Raw genomic sequence first — 22,563 nt, 5'->3', positions numbered from 1 at the left:
TCCATAAGCTTGAAATTTAAGCTCCAAAAGCATAACATTTAGCAGAACTAAGCAGCCTGTTGTATATGCTGTAATACACTCCTCTCTCTCTCTCTCTCTCTCTCTCTCTCTCTCTCTCATGCTTTCAAGGTAACTCCATGCAGTGAGTGTTGTGTGTTCTGGAAGGAAGCATGTCAACCTGATTACTAGCAAGAAGAAAATAAACTGTTGACTTCTCATGGTTGTAGTAACTTTGCATGCTTTTGGTAGATGAGTGAAGTAAACCGCAGAGAAGAACAGAGGAGATTGTGGAGCTCATTATTTATCCCCAGCAAAGGCTTGCCATGAATTATAGCACAGAACTGAATGCATTCGGATGAACACGAATGAGTCCACATCCCTCTTCTCACGTAACTATGTAAATATCATGCTAAATTCTAGAGAAGGTATTCTTCTCTAGATGTCAAGGCTCGAAAGGCCACACAAAAGCAGAACTTGATGTCAAGGCTCGTCTTCCATCCAAAGAGAAAGGGATGATGAGATGGACTTATAGTGCTAGCATCGAGATGGCATTCAAGGTCTCCTCGTTGGTCCGCTGCAGGCCGGCGGCGACGGCTCGCTCGTGCAGCAGCCGGAGGGCCCGCTCCCACCGCCCGTGCCTCTGCTGCGCCGCGGTGGGCTCGTCGAGGAAGATGCGGGCGAGGCGGAAGGCGAAGAGGCGGAGGGAGAGGAGGAGGTCGGCGCCGGAGGAGGAGAGGCAGGTGGCGGCGAAGGGGAGCTTGAGGGCGAAGGGGCAGAGGAGGGAGACGAGGAGCTTCCAGTGGCTGTGGCCGCCCCCAGTGAGGAGCTTCAGCTTGCTCAGTACCACCAAGTGGAACGCCATCTTGCGCTTCGCGGTGGCCGCGCCTTTCCCCCTTCGCCCTTCTCCCTCCTTAATTGCTGTTCTTGCTTTAAATGGACTATATTGCCCTTTTACTGCTGCTGCGCCAACAGCACGCGGTTCGACCGGTTCATTGTTCGATGCGGATCGGATTACTTTTGTGAGTCTGTGGTAACATGTCATGCGTGAGAAATATCAGCCCGGTTCAACATCCCGGTCCATTCGGGGTATTTGGATCATTTACCGTGCGCCTCGGACCGGCTCAAAGATGCTACTGGGAGGGGCAGGATCCAAAGCCTCCGCGGTCCCACGACGTGGCCGGACCCCCCCGGCAAAGATCCTGGACCCCGCATCGATCCCCCACAGGACGGTGTACACGTCACCGAACGCGGCGGGCTTCCTGGAAGATTCAATCTGGTCCGTCATTGTCGTTGGAGGCATCATAATTTGAATATAAATGTATGTTAATGTTGATGCATATAGCCAATTTGTTCTTCGACGAATAACATCATTAAATCAAACTTCAAAATACATATTACTATACGGCATTCAAGAATAATTTGTACTTGCGTCTTCATTGGCAACAAAAGATACAGCCAGCCGTTCAACATAAATTTCCTGACATTGACCGTATTTGGTTTGTCTTCATCATCGAGTGATCGACGTACACTGTGGCATGAAAATAATGATACGTCCTAATTAATTTAAGACTTTGGCCGTATCAGGAACGTACATGTTAATTAATACGTCCGGAGGAAAGCTTGCAATAATGTTGATTAATTAGCTTAATCTTAGTGATAGAAACAAACCTGATGCTATTCTCCTTTGTAATCGTTGATCCGACCCGAAATCCGCCGGATTCGGGTTGACGCTCACCCCGGCTCGTGTCTTGGTCCGCAAGTGAGATCTTCGTACGTGTGATGCGTTGGCTCCGTTAATGGATCGACATCGCCTTTCCCACACGTGAATCCCAGCTGGGGACCTGGGCCGTGTTGAGAGGGGCCCACATGTGGGTCTATACGAGGTTTTCGAATCGGAAGACAGGTGTCGGAGAAGAGTAGGATGAGAGTACGGGATCGCCTGACCGAAACCCTCGCGATTGAGATCGAGCGAAGCGGAGGCGCAGGCGGGAGAGATGCCGAATAGGGAGCTATTTGCCCGACCCAACGTCTCGTCGTCGGCGTCCGCCGAAGGGAACCGCATGGCCTTCCTCAACTGGTCCGGTGGAGCTCGCTTCGATCAGCACCTCGACGCCGAGGTCTAAATTTGGTCACGAAAATGATTTCTTTTTTGTTGTGTCTCGTCTAATTTCTTGATTGCATTGAGTGCCTCTTTCTTTCGTTCTCTTTGCTCATGTTTGATTTGCTAAGAGGAATGAGTGAGCATAAAGATATCACTACTGGACTTGTTATTTTTGATGATAATAGACAAATAAGATGAAATTAGCCAAAGTTTGACTGCAAAATTAATGGAGAAATGACGATGGTTCAGCCAAATGCTACCTAAATCGTGCTTATGTGCCTACGATAGCTATTAAACAACATTGGCTGTGTTGGTATACTTTGTTGGAGTAGTTTTGTGAATACTGAAGCTATAAGGTCAATACCTAATACCTCATTACCATGTGGCTCATATCTCGGTACCACATCGCTCACACTTTATTGCTATTTGTCTTCATTGTACTTTTGATAAACTTGCACCAGATTTGTTGCCACTTGGGCCATGAGCAAACTCACAACCATAATTCTCAAGGTAGCCCACATGGGAAGAATGTCAAGTTAGTAAGTTGGATCAAGACCTTGTTTCTCAAGAAAGGATGCACTTATTTTTGTCTTCATTGTAGCACTGCTCTGTGGCTTTGAGTAACAAGGAAGACATTACCATGACATTGACTGCAAGATAATATTGTCTATAATTTCTTTTGGCTAGAAGCTATCCTATATAACAAGGTTCTATCTAGAAAGCAGAGAGTAAAAGTGTAAAACGACACTCCTTTATTGCATCACATAATTATCTCCACTTGGTGAAGGTTAATAGCTATAGCTCCTAGAATCAGCAGGAATTTAATAATTGAAGGGTTCGAGAGGGACAACTGAAAGGAGCAAGCTCGATTTCGTGAAGAGTTGTAAGAGAGAGGTATGCTGGCAAAGACAAGGGAGTTAAATGGAACCGAGGAAATGTTATTGAGCTAGAGAATGTGTAGTTTCTTATGATAAGGTTTAGTTTGCCCTCATTAGAAAACTTGTCTTACTGCAGCATGCAGGTGCAAGATCAGAAAGCATTTCTTCCTCTGAGAAGTTGCCATGATGCATGTATCTGTGATCACTTCTGTTCTCGTGCAGATCAATATTGGAGGATACACTAAAATGAGACAGTCAACTGGAATTATCGAGGTAAATTGCCCATTTTTCCCTATGAATGTCATAAATTCAAAAAATAATAATTTTGGAGAAAACTGGATGTAATGGTTCTAAAGAAGCAGAATTCCAAATAAACTTCCATCCGAAAGACCAAAATGGCTAATGGTCGACATTGATTTCATAGATAGGAAGAAGTGTTTTGAACTTTTTAGCTGAACATTCATTGGTATGTAAACCACATGATGATTGTGAACCCCTGTGCACATGCTTGCAGGTGACTCTTCAGGAAACCCCAAGAAAACTCAAAATCGCTTCATATCACAGTAAGATGTGCCAGGAAGGCTGCTGGGAATGAATTCTCATTGTGAACTACATTCTTCATCAGAGGAACTGGATCTTAACAGATATCTAACTCGCTTAGAACTAAGTCTACTCCTTTTACCAAGGGAAATCAATCATGTACAGAACCAGCTTGACGGGACTTCATGTTGAGCCGACAATTCCACATTGGCAAAATTCATCGGTCCTTGCATTATTGCATGCAATGCTCGTCGGCAGGACTTCATTATAAGTTGAATCTGTAGGTTAGCAAATTAATGGACATGACATTTTTTGAAGTCTGAAAAATATCTTAGACTGTGTCCCATTGTGGTGGGTGAGATGGGCCTGTCTCAATCAATCATTTGTGACCAAGCAATCTGCATGCCTCCTGCTGCTTCTGCTTGTGAATCATCTGCTGGAGCTTGATGGCACTTGAGAAGAAGATACCACCAAGACCAGGAGCGGCTTGTGGCCCCTCAGCGGCTGTTTAATATGGGATCTTTAAGGTGTTCTTGTTGAGTAGGTGTATGTCTAAAGGATAAAGCAGATGATAATTATTATGTTAGATGATGTTTATTATGCTTGATCCTGTGGGGACCTGGTTACCTCTTTTATTAGCTTCTGTATATATGATTACTAGGTTCATTGGAGGTAGTAATACCCAAAGACATGACTAGTTTAATATCAAAGGCAAAGTTACATGATGGCCACACATACTCTTTTGACCAAAGCATTCTATTTATATATTCCTAATACCTTCAATCATTTGTGCCTAATTTGCTTTTCCTTAATGATTATATACACACCAACTATGTCAGCTAATGTAATCATCATCATCAGGACCAATATATCAAGTCAAATATGGGAGTTGATTTAATCACCATTAATCATGTACACATAAAAAATCGATCCGGTGAGGATTTAAAAAATATCAAAAGTCGACGGTCTAAAACATCACCTAATAAAATTTTATATCTAAAACATTAGTTTGATAATAATATAATTTATCCATTGATCATCTCGCAAATTTTTACACTTTGAATTAAAAATGTCATTCAATAATTTTTTAAAAAATATCAGTTAACCTAACTAGTGAAGATCAAATTCTATATGACCATATGAAGCATTTGATTGATAATTTGAAATAAACAAATTCAACTTTTATATTAAAAAAAAAATATTTTTTTATTTTATTTTTGGATTCTTAGGTGAGAAGAGGGAGTGGTTCGAGGAAACTCCTTTTGAGATGTATGGGGGTGAGAGGAAGAAGAGAGAACAAAAAGAGCAACAGGAGCTACAGGACCGATGATGGATTCCAGGCTTTCTATAGATCTTTCGTGTTATCGAGTTTCATGCTTAGCTGTCGCAGTTTGGACGCTTCCGTGTCGCCTTGGGACACACAAACCTCAGTTCCCGTTTGCAGTATGCAGTGGAGGAGATCTAAAGCCAGACTCAGGTTTGCTAATTAATCTCTCACTCTCAATCAATCTGCTTTTTAATTCCGTCGTTCATAGTAATATTAGGAATTTGACGATCAAAATTCAAACAAAAAAATAATAATAATGTGACAACAAAGACAACCAAAAGGGAAAGTTAAGCAGACAAGACACAGAGAGAGAGAACAAAGGGCAATAAATGGTACAGTGGAATTATGAGTTGGATAATACACTATTTTTTCTCGAAAAAATCGAAAGATATTTTGATCAATATGTAAGAAACGATTACCGATTTTTCTGATCCGGGGAGAAAAAACTCTGCGCAAGAAGAGGCAAATGCTGTACGGTAAGATAGCCGAAATAGACAGGAAATTGAATTTGAGATTTCAAATCTCGAATGGTGTATCTGTATGCCGCTCCACGACATGGCTACTCGGAGAAGGGAACCCGTCTCGTCGTCCGTGGCGTCTTCTTCGCTCGAAGCCAGTGGAACCGATCCCTGGCTCGGTCATCGCCTCCGACCATCCGTACTCGCAGCGCTGTACGGAGAGATCGACGTGGCGGTCATGTCTCTACTCTGCCACCTCCACGCGAGCGGAGTAAGCCGTGCCCAACTCAGCCTTCCAGCTGTATTTCTCCCCCACCTTTTTACATGTTCTCAAAAGATTTGTCTTTTTATTATTATTATTATTTTTTTTTAATATTTCTAAATTACTCCTTTGTAAATAAGCCTAAGTTAAATTTAAAGAAAGAAAAAAATCTGATATGACATATTTTGAGCCTCTCATGTCACAACCAACGTCGCGCCATATCATCGTCAGATAAAAAAGAAAAATATTCTCATGTCCCGTCCCAATAAACTTGGGACAACGCCGAATAATAAGACTTCAATCAGAAACATAGAGTCGACACTTGAGTATGTCTCCACTTAAGCTGGTATTCTGGATGATTCATTGCTGTGGTCTCTGGTACTGTTGATTGGGTGGTGGCCACGGGAAATTTGACGCCCAGAACCTTGAAGAAGAAAGAAGAAGAAGAAGAAGAAGGATCAGCCCCATCATCACTCGATTGTTCATGAGAACCGACCACCGGTGATGGGTACGTAACTCTTGTTCGTGCTTGTGGACCCTTCCGACTTCAGAAGAAACTTTGGCTCCATGATGACGCTCACTTCCACCAGCCTGCAATGCATTGGATTAATCGTCTCATGTTGCTCTTTTATGACTTGGCTAATATTCACGCATCTCTGTATGGATGGCGAAAACCTTTGGTTATGTATAGACAGAAGCTACCTTCAGTATATCAATCCTACTGGTCTCCGGAAAACTATGGGGGGAAGTGCATAGAAAGCAGTGAAGGACCAAAGGGGGATAAGAATTCCCAGTGCAGCAGTCAGCCACACCAATAATGTGGGCGCTCACCATGGTCTTTGTTTAGGCTTCATGGCTTTGCTCCTTTTCCCTGTTCGGAAGACAGGTTGGAAGCTCTTGTCATCTGGCAGCTGTTGATCCCCACCGAGGTTGGATTCTTCTGTGGCCTGTGAAGAATTGGATGAGTGTTCCTGATAATGTCATAGATGTTTACATTAGGAAAAGTTGCACGAGGATTAGTGAGAACAGCTTACTGTGCTTCAGTTAAAGATGAGATGGAAGGGAGTCTTCATCTGAGTTGGACACTTGTGGATCACCTTGAGATTCTGCACTCACAGGGTTGGAAGGACAGCCGACTCTTTATGGTTTGAGATCAAATCATGTCAGTGGAAACCATTTTAGCTCCTCCTCATAAAGCTGTGTCATTTTTCAGGTGTAAGAGGTGTACGGGGTTAAGTCATGACAGCAAAACCAGTCGAAAGATATCTTGTCAAGTTCAATTTCATGTTTTCTCCCCTGTTCCATTGTCCTCCAACCCATGATGGCCTTCCCATTAACACAAGTCTGCTGTTTGGGTGGCATAACTTGGCCATTAAGCATGACTGTCTCTCTCTCTCCTCCGAAGTCTGGAACCCTCTTCCCCTCATTTACACTCCACCTGGGTGCTGGTATTACTTGGTCATTAAACATCACCTTTCTTGACTATATGAAGGCTGCAACACTCTTCTCCTTCGCATTTAAACTCAATGCAAGGAAGAGAAGGGAGTAATGGGCAGCATGCCGATTGTGTGGCATCCAAGATGAGCACTGCACAAAGAGACACACGTGTTAAGTGAATACATATTACGAATGCTGCTCCTGTCCAGTTTGAATTATCCATTCAAACTCATCGGCTGATGCAGCTTCTGTTCATTTATAAGCTGCAGCACCAGCTAATGTGTTGGAAACTTCCTCCTTTGCCCCACTGGTTGCCTCCACCACCCATCACGTCGCGCCCCACCCAAACCCCTTCTTAAGCCCCCTTCCTCTCCCTCGGCTTCCTTGCTTCAAGGTCTCAGCTTTTCCACAGCCGTGCGCCAAACATGTCGATCCTTTCAGCTCCCCTGCTCCTTCTCTGTACTCTCCTCTCTCTCCAGTTCCCGATCCTTGATGGTTTTCAGTCCAATCCCCTGGTTCTGCCGCTGACCCACTCCCTCTCCCATTCCCAAAATCCCAACTTTACGGTCCTCCACCACCTCAAGTCATGCGCCCTCCACTCGGCCGCTCGCCACCGCCATCGCCGCCACCTTCCCGACCGGCGCAAACAAGTGTCCTTGCCTCTGTCCTCCGGCAGCGACTACACGTTCACCGCCTCAGTTGGTGTGCCATCCGCCCCCACCGTCGTCACCCTCTACATGGACACCGGCAGCGACGTTGTCTGGTTCCCCTGCTCCCCCTTCGAGTGCATCCTGTGCGAAGGCAAGCCGTCGTACCCCTTCGCAACCCCTCCGCCTCCTCCGCCGCCGGCATCCCGCCCCGTCACCTGCGGCGGCGCAGCCTGCTCCGCTGCTCACTCCGGCCTCCCTGCCTCTGACCTCTGCGCCGTGGCTGCCTGCTCCCTGGACGACATCGAGACCTCCTCGTGCTCCGCCCCCTGCCCCCCCTTCTACTACGCCTACGGCGACGGCAGTCTGATAGCTCGCCTCCGCCGCGGTCCCCTCTCCCTCCCGGGTTCCGCCGTGCCCGCTGCCGCCTCCTCCGCCGCGGCGCTCCACCTCAAAAACTTCACCTTTGCGTGCGCGCACTCCGCGCTGGCGGAGCCAATCGGAGTCGCGGGCTTCGGCCGCGGCCCGCTCTCCCTCCCTGCCCAGCTCGCGGCCCTCTCCCCGTCCCTGGCTGCCCGCTTCTCCTACTGCCTCGTCTCCCACTCCTTCAAGTCGGACCGCCTCCTCCGACCGAGCCCCCTCATACTGGGCCGCACGGAACCCAAGCCATCCGAACCTGACCAAAACCCACCCTTCGTCTACACTCCTCTCCTCCATAACCCCAAACACCCTTACTTCTACTCCGTCGGCCTCGAGTCCCTTTCCGTCGGGCCGAGCCGAATACCGGCTTCGTCCATTCTGAGGTCCGTGGATCGAAAGGGGAACGGAGGGATGGTGGTTGACTCCGGAACCACCTTCACCATGCTCCCGAGCGATACCTACACAAACCTGGCAAACGAGTTCGACCGCCAGATGAGCCGAGCCGGGTTCGAGCGGGCGGCCGAGGCGGAGGACGAAACCGGGCTCCGGCCGTGCTACTACTACGAGGATCGGAAGCAGTGGCGGCGGAGGGTGCCGGGGCTGGCGCTCCACTTCTCCGGGAACGCGAGTGTGGCGTTGCCCCGCAGGAACTACTTCATGGGGTTAGAGAGCGGGGGGAGGCGGCTGGGGTGCCTGATGGTGACGAGCGGCGGCGACGCGTCCGGCGAGGAGGACTACGGCGGGCCGGCGGGCACGCTGGGCAACTTCCAGCAGCAGGGGTTCGAGGTGGTCTACGACCTGCAAGCGAAGCGGGTGGGGTTCGCGCGGCGGCGCTGTGCGGCGCTGTGGGAGGAGATGTCACGTGCGTGAGGACGGGCCTCGCTCGCGCCTCGGTGCCTATGGGTGTTGACCTGGAATCAGGGATCGCTATCCCGCACGTGCGGGGTATGGCGCGTCACGTCTTTTTGTCCTGTTGTAACAGTTGTCAAGCACTATACGTGCAGTTGTAGATATCTTTCCGCGCTCTAGAAGTCTCTGGAAGGGATCGCAGGTAATAATGTAAATGAATGTGATTTCAACATCCTGTAAATGTGTGTAAACATCGTGACGCATGTAATCAAACTCCGATGCCATATGGATTTTAGTGTCATGAGCTGGACGATTTGGACTATCCAAGAGGGTACATTAAACCATGGATGCCTAATCAATGCCATATGGTCCACAACATTAACAACAGCAGAGATATTTATTTATCGTGACAGTAATGTATATATCACTTGAAATGTGGGACAATTCATGGCACATTTCTCTCCTCCCCGTTGCCAAACTCCGGGAGGTGAATTGGCACGGCACTGGACATTCTCTGCAAGACAATACCAGCATGAATGTCTATTAATCATGTTTTCTATGTGTATTCCAATGAAGTATATATTTAATTTTGACGCCAACGTCATTGTAGGAGTCCAGCTGTGAATGGTTGGAAAGGGTGACATCGACCGCACATCGAAGAGGATCTTCTCACGCTTTTTAAAGCATCGTGCTGTGTGATTGCGAAACACCACGTAAACCGTGGTCGGGTTCGACCCGTTCACTCGAAGGTGGCGGCTTTGGGGCGACAATGCCGCGGTCGGCAGAGCGGCTCTTGATTGGCTGCGGCGAGCCAAGTGGGATTAAATTTAGACCCACGCGGCACGTCTAACCACGAGCGTCGCTAATCTCAAAGCACCGTGCGAAATTTCTAATAGGAGCGTTGGCTCCGAGGCAGGGGAGGACGACGCCATCCTCATCTGAAATCTCATCCGTCCATTTGAGTTTCCCCGCACGTAGCACGCAAATTAACATGCTTCCATTCCAATTCCAATTTCTGGTTGGGCTGTTACATCCGGTCCGACGAAGCCCATAGGAAGAATCCGCTAATACGACGTCATAAGGTATACTCTGCACAAACACCATAGCCCGCCAAACATCAAGAATCTAAATTTAGTTTATTGCAGATATATCCGGAAGCCTGCGTTCTGATGCATTGCTTTCCATGCCGCCAGCTGTTGTTCCCTTACAAGTATCATCACAGCAGCACCTAACATCCCATTATTCTTCCTGCACTCTTTGACTACCAATTGAAAGACTTGCAGGGATACAGCTAATATCTCTCTCTCTCTACAGTGATTGAATGTACCAAGGAAACTATGATGCTGACTCGAAGGTCCCCTACACCCATACTTCCGCAAGAAACATGATCATAAAACCGATGAGACTGAACCCAACAAGCATAAAGAAACATGAAATTTCCAATGGTCCCTAATTCCATGGCGAACACAAATCAACATAGACTTGTTTCGACGTGTATATGAAGCATATAAATAAGGTAATGTGTTTCTTGAGTCCTACCACTGTGGCTACTAGCTGTCTTCTTGCGTAAACTTCTCGTATGTCTCCTTTCCATCTATTATTTCTGGTCACTGGAGCTACTGCTCTTACGACAATGGCGATGACGAGGTCTCTCGGTGCCGGCATCGTGGAGCCACCTTCTTCTGGTGCAGTTTCGGGCATCGGAGTGCCGTCAGCAGCCGCCGATGTGCCAGACGCACAGCCGGTGAACAACAGTCGGCCGGACAAGTCGATTGCCGGAGCAGAAGTGATCCTGGGGGGCTTCGCAGCTGCTGTTCTTGCTGTCATATCTTGCTACATTCGAGTCCTAGGAAACAATGCGAAGAGAAGGCATAGATTGGATCAGTAATATCTCTTTCTTCTGGAAGAAGTCTATTTATAGTGTGTATCATCGTAAAGAGTTGTTTGGTTACGTAGAAATCCTAGATGGAGACAAAGTACAAATCTAGGTACAGTTCCATCTTCTCTCTCTCTCTCTCATCTCCTTTGTTGTGTAGTGGAAGGTAGGGCATTCAACTGTTTTCATGCATCATCTTGTTCATTACTGGTACGAGAGTGGTGTTGATGAAGGGGCTTTATCTCAGGTTAACAATGATGACATGATACATTTATCATTTAGTGGCTTGGTCTACAGGTCATGACATGGCCCGGAACAAGTCTGCAAACATCAATATGAAGAGAGAAATAAGAGTTTGTAATCACAGAGACCAGATTGTTCACTGTTTCTTGTCATCCTTCTTTCATGTCAGTGGTGAAACATCAATCTGGTGTTGTTCATAATGGATGTAGGTTTAATGAGGAGATGGATTGCAGGGCCATTGAAGGAATGAAAATTCTTGGCAAGCTTAAAAGCCTTTGAGATCCTCCATCTGACATTTATCTTTCATCTCAATCATCTACCTATTCTGAACAAAAACATCATAAAACTGATCTCATCAAAAATACGTTTAATTTATAATCCAGCCTAGACAATGTCTGGTGGGACATTTTTAGCTAGATGAGGTCATATTGTTTCCCATGGACCAAAGAATTCACTCTATTCTGATCCCAATGTATTACTACTAAATTTAATATTTGAAATTTGAGTTACATGGTATGTTGGAATTAGAAAACTCAAAACTCTAAAGGGAGAAAAAGAGGAGAGTTAAGGAAATTTAATTGGGATAATCCAGGACTTTGTGTTTATTGTTGTGTTCATATAGTTTAAAGTACATAAAGGACAAGATAATTTGATAGATTGAAAAGCTCCAAATGTGGCCTTGGCAAAGGACACTAGAACTGCATTTTTTGAGGTTCTAATGGACATTAATTATGGGGAGAACTGATAGATTTGAAATGTAAACCAACTAAGTCTATATCACATCTAATCCATACCCTTATCCAAGAATTAAGAAGTCACAATAATCTCTCTATCTTTCAGTGAAAAGAATAGAGAAACAACACCACCAACTCATGTGTGTGTGTGTGTCAATATATATATACATTTTTATTTTTTTTAACATTAAGTCTCCAAATCTTTGACTAATTTGATATTAAATAGGGTGAATTTTGGAAGAAAAAAAACTATTTTTTTTTGGGTTTTTTTATCTAATATCTAGAATATTTTTTTCTTCTTTTTCTATAAACTGGTCCATAAGGTTAATGGATCCGATTATAATATTTTTAATAATATAAAAAATATATTATCGTAAAAATACTATAACATAATTTTTTATAAATATACTATTATAATATAATCTTTATAATATTATTACACTATATTACAGTGTTTTCACTCTATGTTATAATTTTTTTTAGTAACATTAGCAAAACATTGTAATACAATGATAGGCATTATATTTTTGTATGCCTTATAATGTTTTTGTGATATTACTAAAATTGCTATAATAAAAGTATAAAAATATTATAACAAAAGTCGTTATGAATATACGTATTGGGTGAAACATGGTAGGTTGTTAGGGAATTATAAAAATAGGAAATATTTTTTGAGAAAACTTAAAAATAAATTTATTAGTTATGATTGAGGAGCCAAAGTCTTTTTAAAGTTATGGTAAAGGTCATTTAACGAGTTCCATCACTAAAATAGTATGAGCAACGTAGCTTAGTAGAGAATTATTCGGTAGAAGAAAAGAATTTACCTTGATAAGGCATATTTTGGATCTCAATCACATCACAACCTACGCCACATCACGCCCCTATCAACTCAGTACGAGGGCTACCTTTCCACACCAAGCCGAAGCTTGTATAGGGAGATGCCCCCTCGGCAAGTCTCGTCCCAGAAAGCTCAAGACGACGTCGTATGACGCAGTTCCATGCATACCGGATGTCGATCGCATAAAAGTACCATCTCGTCACTCGGAGGATCGATCGTCATGTCAAATCCACGTACCATCGATCCTCGGGCAGTAGTATAAGAGCCCTTGACCGACGCCTGACCAGGGGACGAAAAAAAAAGAAAAGAAAAAATCACTTGACTTAATATATGATTGGTCAAAGTCGGGAACCCCCTGACCAGGGCTTGTGTGCAGGAACTCGACCACCCCCGGAGGCACGATCATCCCGACCCCTGATCCAGCTCGACCTCAGTGGTTCTTCCACCCGACCGAGTGATGTAGCCCCGAGCATCAGAAACTTGGATCATAATATGGATATGATATAATATAAATTAGGGAAAATATTCCATAACGGCTAATATTTTATAAGATGATGTAAATGGACAAGTAAATAATTATTTTTCTTACATTTAATTAGAAAAGATTGCCATTGGCAGAAGAGGCCAATTAAGTTTAATTAATGAGAAAGGATAGCCACCTTCCCCATTTCCACGTTCGCGCTCGCTTCGTCCTCCGTGACTCGACTCCCTCGAGCCCGAAGGAGTTCGATTTCCGTTTCCTTTTCCTACCTTTTACCTCGTATTTTTCTTTTGATTCTCCGCTCTCTTCGTTCTTCCTACGTTTTTTGGCCCGCGTGGTGGGTGGGCTGAAGGCGAACCCGACATGAGTTCCGGAGGGTTGCTCGAAATCGATCCCCTGGAGCTCAAGTTCCCTTGTGAGTTCGATTCCCCTTCCTTCTTTTGGTGACTTTCTGGAGTTTTCAGAAGACTGTTTGCGCGTCTAGGGTTGTTATTTGCTTTCTGATCTTTGGTTGTTTTTTCTTTCTGTGATTTGATCGGAGAAGTCGAAGTTAAGAAGCAGATCTCGTGCTCGCTGCAGTTAACCAACAAGTCGGATGATTACGTCGCGTTTAAGGTTGTCGATTTAGGTTTTTTTTGGCCCTTTTTTCCCATTTTGTGTGCTACATTTTGTGGAACCCTAGAAAGCTGTAATCTTTTTATCGTTTCTTGGAATTTTCTTTTGTAAAGTTGGAATCTTTGATTTGTATATAGGTGAAGACGACAAGCCCAAAGAAGTACTGTGTCAGGCCGAATGCTGGAATCGTGCTGCCTCGATCCACATGTGATTTAATTGGTAGGCTTCGCTGCCCTGGATTTCCGTACTTGGAAGGAAGCAACTGCATATTTTCTTCTAAGAAGGATACAATTTGCTTTAGTTACAATGCAATCACAGCGTGAAGCTCCTCCTGACATGCAATGCAAAGACAAGTTCCTTGTCCAGAGTGTCATCATTGACCAAACCGCTACTACAAAAGACATCACCACGGAAATGGTACTTGTGGTTGCCAGCAATTATATTACAGCAGTTGCAATTGTGGTGATGTATGTATTGTCTTGAGGATTGACAAATGTCTTCATTCTTGGTTTAGTTTGCAAAGGAGTCGGGGAATGTGGTGGATGAGGTGAAATTGCGAGTGACCTATGTCTCACCACCTCAACCACCTTCGCCAGTACCTGAGGGTTCGGAAGAGGGCTCATCACCTAGGCCTTCTGTCTCAGAGAATGGGAATCTGAATTCTTCAGAATTACTTGCTGTGAGTATTTAGCATGACAAGTTTATGCACACATTTCTTTGGTGTGTTCTTTTAATTTAAAGGATATTGGTCATAATATGATCTCAGGCAACAAGAGCATATGCTGAAAATATTCAGCAAGAAAAATCTTCTGAGGTGAGTTCTCTTCTTCTTTTTATGGAGTTCTAATTAATTTTATTATTCAAGTATTGTCGATAGTGTGCTGTTCGATTTCTTTTTTGACAGTTGACTTTTATATTTTTATGTTGTTTTTTTTTTAACAAAAGAACCAAAACATCTATTAATAAAGTAGCCAGAGGTTACAAAAGAGATGGGTAAAGAAACCTAGTCAAAAGTCTCACCCCTCCCCCCAGGAATGAAAACCTCCCTGGGTTCTTCCCCAATTAGCCAGTCTGTGAGCATTTCCATTTCAGGTCTGATTAATATGTATGAAAAGCTTAGCATTGGCTTCCCTAGCCAAGCTTAAAATATCCTTGTACAAGGATTGCAAATCCCAAGGGATGGATACAAAAGTATTCACAAAATTGATCCACTCCTTAGAATCCGACCAGATCTTTACCCCTTGCCATCCTTCAGCTTTCATTCGTTGTAGTGCACTAAGGATAGCCATGCCTTCAGCTTGTACCAGGCTGGCCACACAGCAATCCGCACACCCTGCAGCTATAATCTGCCCTCCTGCCTCCTTGGTTATAAAATTACTTGCACTTTGACACCTTGCTGCAGTGCGCTAAGGAACGAGGACCACTCAATTTTTTTTGACACCCTGCAGCTCAATTTCTCCAATATCTATCTCCAATACATGAGATAGATGTGCAAAATAAGATGGGAAACATTACAAAATGCTCGGGGGTGCCAATTTCTTTTTTGCTTACTTTTGTTGTATTGTAAGCAATAAGTTACTTTCTTTATAAACCTTATATGGTAAAAACTTGTGGAACACTGAGATCCATAAAATATTATTGGTTTCATAATTATTTTATAATTTTTTTCTTTTAATCTCAAAGGTATTCAATGATCACACAAGCCTGATGCCCTCCGTCATTTTAATTATCCTATTTTTACTCTATAAATAATAGATCCATCAATCTCTCAATCTTGTTGAATAATTGATCCAAGATACCTAAAGCTTTTACTTAAAAGATTTCTTGTCCATCCAATTCAACTATATTCTCTTGTCTATTTCTAGAATTATTAAAATTATATTTTATATATTCAATTTTATTCGTACTTAATCTTAAACTTTTAGTTTCTAAGACTTGCATCCATAGCTCAAGTTTAAATTAATTTTACTTAGGCTCTCATAACTAAGTTAATATCATCAGCAAATAATATATACCATGGAAGCCTATCATATAAATGACTAGTAGGTTCATCCATTATCAATGTAAAAAGGTTGAGACTTAATACGAATCCTTGATGGAATCCTATGCTAGTAGGAAACTCACTAGACACACTTCCTATAGTTGACACTAGTAGCTACATTATCATACATATCTTTAATAACATCAATATAATTAATGAATAGCTTTTCTTTTCTAAAATTCACTATAATAAATCTCTAGGAACTCTTTTAGAGGCTTTCTCCAAGTCAATAAAAATCATATGCAAATATTTCTCTTTCTCCATATACTTTTTCATTGATTGTCTTAATAAATAAATAGCGTCTATGGTTGATCTTCCAAGCATAAAATCAAATTGATTTTCAAAGATATTTGTTTCAAGCTTTATCCTACATTCGATTACTCTTTCGCAAAGTTTTATAGTATGTCTCATGATCTTAATTCCTCTATAATATAAATAATTTTGTATGTCACCCTTATTTTTGAAAATTGACACTAAAATACTCTTTCTTTATTCGTCAAGCAGCCTTCCGAATCCCATGATTTTGTTAAATAAGTTAGTTAACCAAGCTACTATCTTGTTCTATAAACTTTTCTAGATAATAGGAATATTGTTAGGCCTCACACTCTTAGTTATTTTATAACTTTTTTAATGCATCTTTTACTTCATTAGTTTTAATTTTATGAACAAATCCATTATTATTTATTGTTAAATATTTATTAAATAATTTAAAAAATAATTTTTATCTTTTCTTAATCTTGTTATCATTAATAAGTATTCTTTAATCTTCGTCTTTAATGCATATGATAACCTAAATCCTTACACCTTCTTTTCCTAGCTTTAGCAATTCGATATATATCTTTTTTACCATATTTAATATCTAATTTATTATAAAAAATATTATAAGCTTTATATCTTTCCATACTAATCGCTTTTATAGCCACTTTTTTAGATTTTTTATATCTTTTAATTTTTTTTCTCATTTTTATAATTTTATCAATCTTTAAAATACGATCATTTAGTAGAAATTATTTTTTGAACTTCCTTACACCACCACCAACAATCTCTTAAGATTACACTGTTGAATCTCGGATTTTGATGATGACGTCAATTGTTATTTGTTATCTAATCCATATGTTGAGATAAGTGTGCAGGATTAACTACGATAAAAGTAAGACATGTAGTAGGAGTTGCGCCGGAGTCAAGACTATGATCACGTTGGGAGTTCGAGAGCTCGACGGAAGTCCGAACGGTCGTCGGAGGTTCTGCGGGAACAAATCCAAGAAGTCCCGGAGCTTGCCAAAGAAGCTCGTCGGAACTTGCCAAGTGGATCGTCGCAAGTCCAGGAGTTTGCTGGAAGTTCGCAGGAGCATCACCGAGGGTTCATCGAATGATCGCCGGAAGCTCGTCGGAAGAAGCGATTGACGCACCGGAGCAAGTTGCAGTAAATGTCTTAAGAAATTCGTAGTTAGCACGATGATTAAGTTAGAAATGGGAGGTGATCTCATTAACTTAATCTTGGGGCAATTGGGCCCTTGACAGACCCAAATTGGGCCAAATGGATCAGCCCATTCGGACCCAGATTACTTGGCCAGAGGTGGCACCGCCTGGGTCGGCGGTGGCACCGCCCAGGGCTCAGTCTCCGAGCTCTAGCTGGGCGGTGCAGCCGCCTCTAACAGAGGTGCAACTGCCTGAGCTCGGTCTCCGAGCTCTGGCAAGAGGTGCAACCGCCCCTAACAAGAGGTGCAACCGCCCAGAGGCTCAGTCTTCGAGCTCTGCCAGGCGGTGCAACCGCCAGACCCCAAAATTCTGGGAATTGACAGTTTTGAGCTCGGAATTCAAACTGGTTTGGGGCCTATAAATACCCCACTCTTTCAGCAATGAAAGAGTAACCAAAAACCACCGAAATCCTGATCTTACTCTGTGATTTTTAGAGCTCAAAAGTGTTGTATGAGTTAAAAGTTCTCCTTCCTCTTTTCTTCTAAGTTTTGATCTGTCAAGAGAGGAAAGAAAATTCTGTAAGGGTTGTCTCCTAAGCCCGTCAAAAGGAGTGAAACTATAAAAAGGCGGTTGGCCTTCGCCTATTGAAGGAAGGCCTCTAGTGGACGTCGGTGACCTCGTCAGTGGAGGAAGCCAAAAGTGGATGTAGGTTAAGATTGACCGAACCACTCTAAATCTCGGTTTGCATTTACTTTGAGCATATTATCTTTACTGCAAACCTCCTCAATAGCTTACTGCCTTCTACACATTTACGATCGTGTTTCAAAGTTCAGTATTTTCCGAATCGGCGTTTAGACGTAAATCAGTTTTATCGTACGAACATCATATTTTAGTTTACGCTTACATTCTAATTTCCATCATAACTGCAAACTGCCTTCATAGACTTGCTTTAACTGCATCTTGCTTGATCACAAGTTAAAGTGATTTATGAATCGGCTTTTCTACCGAAATCGCTCTTATCGTACGAACGCAGTTTTAATCATCGAAAATTTTCCGCTGCACTAATTCACCCCCCCCCCCCCCCCCTCTTAGTGCTCATGATCCTAACATACACCTCTATCATTAGTTTCACCAAAATTTTCCTTTGTTAAGCTTCTAATTTTTTTAGTCATCGTAGTCTAAATAATATTAATATTATCCTTATCTAAGTTCCAAGTCGTCTCTCTTTCCATCTTATTCTTAAAAGTGTTTACATTATCATCTTTAAAATTCCACCATCTAGTCCTTATAAATTTTTCTATTATCTTTTTCTTCTTTCAATTTTTACAGTAAATATTTAATGGCATCAATCTATATTGATTTATCGAACTTTCACTAGGTATAGCTTTATATTTCTTACAAATAACTTTATTTATCTTTATAGTGAGAAAAAAAAATTATTTGATTATAGTGGTGGCCACTCTTATAAGTAATTAAATGTTCAGCTCTCTTCTTAAAGTGAGTATTTGCAATTATAAAATCATACGAAGATGTAAAATCTAAAATCATACCATCATCTTCATTTCTCTCTCTATAACCAAAGCCCCTATGCGCCCATTTATATTTATCATATGATTTTCCTATATGACCATTCAAATCTCTTCCAATTATAGTTTTTTGATTATAGGCATTCCTTGAATGATATCATCTAAGCTTTCCCAAAATTCTCTTTCGGTTTGATTATTCAATCCGACTTGAGGGGCGTAAGCACTAATGTCATTCAAAGCATCTTATCCTTTCACAAATTTTAGAACTATAATTTTATTTTTAAATCCTTTTATATCTAGAACATTGTTTTTAAGATCCTTATTAACAACAATTCCTACATTATTTTTGTGTTTAACTTTTCCACTATACCAAATTTTAAAATTAGATTTTTTTCCTACCCACTTAGTCTCTTGTAAGCAAATAATATTTATTCTTCTTATGATCATATTGTCTATTATTTATAATCCCTTCCCTAAAAGTGTTCTCATATTCCAAGTTGTTAACCTAATCCTCTGTTCTTGGACTAATTTCTTTACTCCCATTAATCCAAAATAATAAGAGAACTCTTGCCTACTTGACACCCCATTTGGGCACGATGTGATAGGCCGCTTCCGGGCAACATCCTAGCCCACCATTTGCAATTCCGAACCTCTAGGTGGTGAAGGTGCCTTGCGTCACTTCCGGGTGACAACCTAGCTCTATATTGAAATCGGTTAAGATCCCATGTTCATGAGATCTGATATAGTTTTACACATGGTTCGTCTGATTGGTATATTAGTACGATACGTACTTCTGTACCAACACATGGTACGGTGGAGCATATCGATAAACCAATATATACCACCTATACCAGTCTCTTATCGGATCTGTACGTACCACTTGTATCATGTGGTATGCCACGGGATGACAAACTTTGGGTTTACGCTGATTTTCAATGACCTAACGCAACCTTTTATCTTTTTCATATGGGCTTGGGATCGACGTTGGCACCAGTAAATGTCTGCGTACTAAATGGAATGAGGTGGGTCCAACTACTCTATGACAGCAATATATGTGTGCAAGGATATTTCTTATTAATATGTAATTAACTGGTTTTAAGTTCACTTAGGCAAGCTAATGATTCAAGCACAGATGTAGATTTGTTCATGTGCCTGCATCTTATCTCTGAAAACTTAGGGGTTTTTATGTGAATTGGCATGTGAAATACAAGAAAAGTAAAACATTATATCTACAAGACTGATGTACGAAGGATGAAATCTCCCATGCTTAATAACTGGTAAACATTTCTTTGGTACCGTCAAATTGATTCTGGAGTTGCAATTGGTTATCCTACCAGATGGGCAACTTATCTCCTCAATCTGAACAAGTTACATGATCTTTTGGTATTTTGACAAATATATAGCCAGCTAACCAAACCAGGAGAATATTTTCAAATTATACATCAAATCTACATGCATAATTGCTGGTCATCATCTTTGCACTCTCTCTGCAGTGGCTATATGGTTCTTACTTGGAAGTATTGCTTCTTTATGTACAGAAAAATTCTACTTTTGTGTTCCATGATTAGTTTATCCTTATCTGATGCATGTTTCTATCATGCACTCAAAACACTCCTCATTTGTGTTTTACTAGAAAGTTTGACCGCTGCCTCTTGCCGTCATGGATTAAGTTACTTGAGTGATCTTTAATCGACTTTTTTTTTAATACAGAATTTGGCTATAATTTCAAGGTTGGCTGAGGAGAAGACCACTGCTATCCAACAGAACAATAAACTTCGACAAGAACTGGTAAACACTGGCATGGATAATCATGTGACAGGACTCTTTTTCATGCTATTAAATCAAATCTTGTTGCATATGGCATACATCATAGAACAAGGTAATAGTTTAACAGATATTTTGATAAGAAGCTTGTACAGAATTCTGACGTAAGCTCCGGAACTCTTGAACAGATTCTCTTCCTGTTTATATGATGCCTTCTTTTGCTTGATGCTTCAATTTTTATGTACTCGAAAGTTCCTAATGCTTATTTGCTGGTGTTAGGTGCCATACAGACCCATTATTGTTAATATTACATAGTTTGTTGTCTTTTGGTACAGCTAAAATATTTTCCACTGACATATTCCAGTTGCAAAGGCTAATAACCATGGTAACAAAGTCAGATCTATTATGTTCTTGATGACCTCCATTCATTTGTATATATCGAAAAGCAGTGATACAACAATCATGAACATTCTGTTTCTTTGGTTCAAGTAAGTCAGTACTAGGTTTCACTACCAGGACCCACGTAGGTTGTGATCTGGCTGTCGTCAACTTTCTTAATCTAAAATAGATTTGAGGTGTAATAGCACTTTAGTTTACATGTATTTGTGTGTTTATGCAAGTTAACCTCTCTTTGGGAAGTTTGTTCCCTTTATTGCATCCTGATAATGTTAACCTAGATACTTTATTTATAGAACAGTTCTATTGTCTGTCCATTAGATAAAGGGGTTACTTATGATGCATATATATGGATTGAATCAACTCCTTGATTCAAGTTGGATTGTGTTGGTGGGTCCATGAATAAAAACTGAAAAACTTTAGATTATATTGCCAACAGATGGGATTACAGAAAATGTTGAAGTATCATATTCTATCTCTTGAATTAACAAAATATAAATGGGACACTCTGTAGGTTTGGCCCTTGTTCAGATTGTTGTTGTTTGGCGTCGCTCCATTCAAGGAATTGACAAAGCTTTCTTTGCTTACCTTCTGCCCTTTGATTGTTTTCAGATTCCATCGATGGTGTGTTCCCTGCCTGTAATAATGGTTATGGACCTTTTTTAATTATAGTACTGAGTAAATTGTGCAGCATGTTCTGTTTGTTTTGCATGGTCAAAAGTCAGAGCGAAATTATAACAAGTTATCTCATTTGACAAAACATTCAGCTATCCTAAATCCCTGATCTCTTGATGAAGCTTGCGAAACCAGGATTTATGGTTTCAATCGTCATCATTACAAGTACTTTCTGTATGTGGTAGGAAGCGAAAGGAATTTTGGCATTGGTTGAAGATATGCACTTAGACATGAAGATGAACTGCATTCGTTGCAATTCCAGAACATGAGAATCGTACATATTATTGTTAATGAGTCAGTTTTATGCAGTGAGCATGGGTGGCTTCATCAGAGTTTATAGACATTCTGCAACAATTCTTTCTTTTCATTGAATGCAGGAACTTGTGAGGCGAGAAGTCAGCAAGCAACAAGGTGGCTTCTCATTCATGTTTGTGGTGATTATTGCGTTGCTTGGAATTTTTATGGGGTACATGTTCAAGAAGTAAGATTCAATTGTGTAGCCCTTCTCATTGATTCGACTGCCATAGATTGTGTTAGGTTCCTTGTAGGATTTTAGTGATGGCTCACCTAAGGTGTGATGGGTTCATCTGTGTAACATCTGCTGCTATGGTGTGTGATTTCAGAGTGCTTTGCCTCTTTTTTGTATTTCATACTAATGTGTAGAAGAACTTGTCATTGTAATAACTTGTTTGTGAGCAAGTTCTATGAAGAATCTCAAACATCGAATTCGTGATTAAGAGTACAACTAGCGCTGGAAAAGCTTTGATTTCACGACATCCATCCATCTTCGGTTTCTTTATTCATTTAAGCTCTATGAAATCTATTGAGGTTGATGTTTTAAAGACATGATTATTCAGAAGAAAATGAAAAATTCAAGTAATTCAAGCTATTTCAATTTTGAGATTTATAATGATATTAGTCGGATAAATTTATTTATTTATTAAAATTGTATTTAATTAAATTTATAGATAAAATATTAAAATAGTGATGTACCAAACTCTCTCATTAAAGGTTGAAAGGTTTGAGACTTTGTAGG

General features: G+C 41.5%; 2 protein-coding genes and 1 long non-coding RNA gene across 3 annotated transcripts; all 3 read left to right on the top strand.

Moving 5' to 3' along the window:
- The first annotated feature begins 1,922 nt into the window (after positions 1-1,922).
- On the top strand, positions 1,923-4,224 carry LOC108951742 (uncharacterized). Its single transcript, XR_001976276.2, has 3 exons — positions 1,923-2,117; positions 3,116-3,252; positions 3,494-4,224. It is a non-coding gene; the product is annotated as an uncharacterized LOC108951742 (long non-coding RNA).
- Positions 4,225-7,125: 2,901 nt separating this feature from the next.
- Positions 7,126-9,220, top strand: LOC103970384 (probable aspartyl protease At4g16563). Its single transcript, XM_009384146.3, has one exon. It carries the CDS (start codon positions 7,429-7,431, stop codon positions 8,938-8,940), a length of 1,512 nt encoding a protein of 503 aa, XP_009382421.2. The 5' UTR covers positions 7,126-7,428; the 3' UTR covers positions 8,941-9,220.
- Positions 9,221-13,262: 4,042 nt separating this feature from the next.
- LOC135627142 (vesicle-associated protein 1-1-like) lies at positions 13,263-22,298 on the top strand. The gene is made up of 8 exons (XM_065133134.1): positions 13,263-13,506; positions 13,636-13,706; positions 13,844-13,925; positions 14,008-14,123; positions 14,221-14,385; positions 14,473-14,520; positions 20,403-20,480; positions 21,905-22,298. The coding sequence occupies exons 1-8, from the start codon at positions 13,455-13,457 to the stop codon at positions 22,010-22,012; spliced, it is 720 nt and encodes a 239-aa protein (XP_064989206.1). The 5' UTR covers positions 13,263-13,454; the 3' UTR covers positions 22,013-22,298.
- The last annotated feature ends 265 nt before the right edge of the window (positions 22,299-22,563 follow it).

This window comes from Musa acuminata, chromosome BXJ2-11 (assembly GCF_036884655.1).
Source record: "Musa acuminata AAA Group cultivar baxijiao chromosome BXJ2-11, Cavendish_Baxijiao_AAA, whole genome shotgun sequence".
NCBI lineage: Eukaryota > Viridiplantae > Streptophyta > Magnoliopsida > Zingiberales > Musaceae > Musa > Musa acuminata.
Note: the sequence above shows the minus strand (reverse complement) of the source record. Positions and strands in the feature narration are given on the sequence as shown.

What these genes read in the sequence shown, in the direction of transcription:
- LOC103970384 (XM_009384146.3), top strand. Translation starts at nt 7,429, where the DNA reads ATGTCGATCCTTTCAGCTCCCCTGCTCCTTCTCTGTACTCTCCTCTCT.
- LOC135627142 (XM_065133134.1), top strand. Translation starts at nt 13,455, where the DNA reads ATGAGTTCCGGAGGGTTGCTCGAAATCGATCCCCTGGAGCTCAAGTTC. An exon ending in CCTGGAGCTCAAGTTCCCTT is followed by an intron (nt 13,507 to 13,635) that starts GTGAGTTCGATT and finishes TGATCGGAGAAG; the next exon opens with TCGAAGTTAAGAAGCAGATC. An exon ending in ATCCACATGTGATTTAATTG is followed by an intron (nt 13,926 to 14,007) that starts GTAGGCTTCGCT and finishes AATTTGCTTTAG; the next exon opens with TTACAATGCAATCACAGCGT.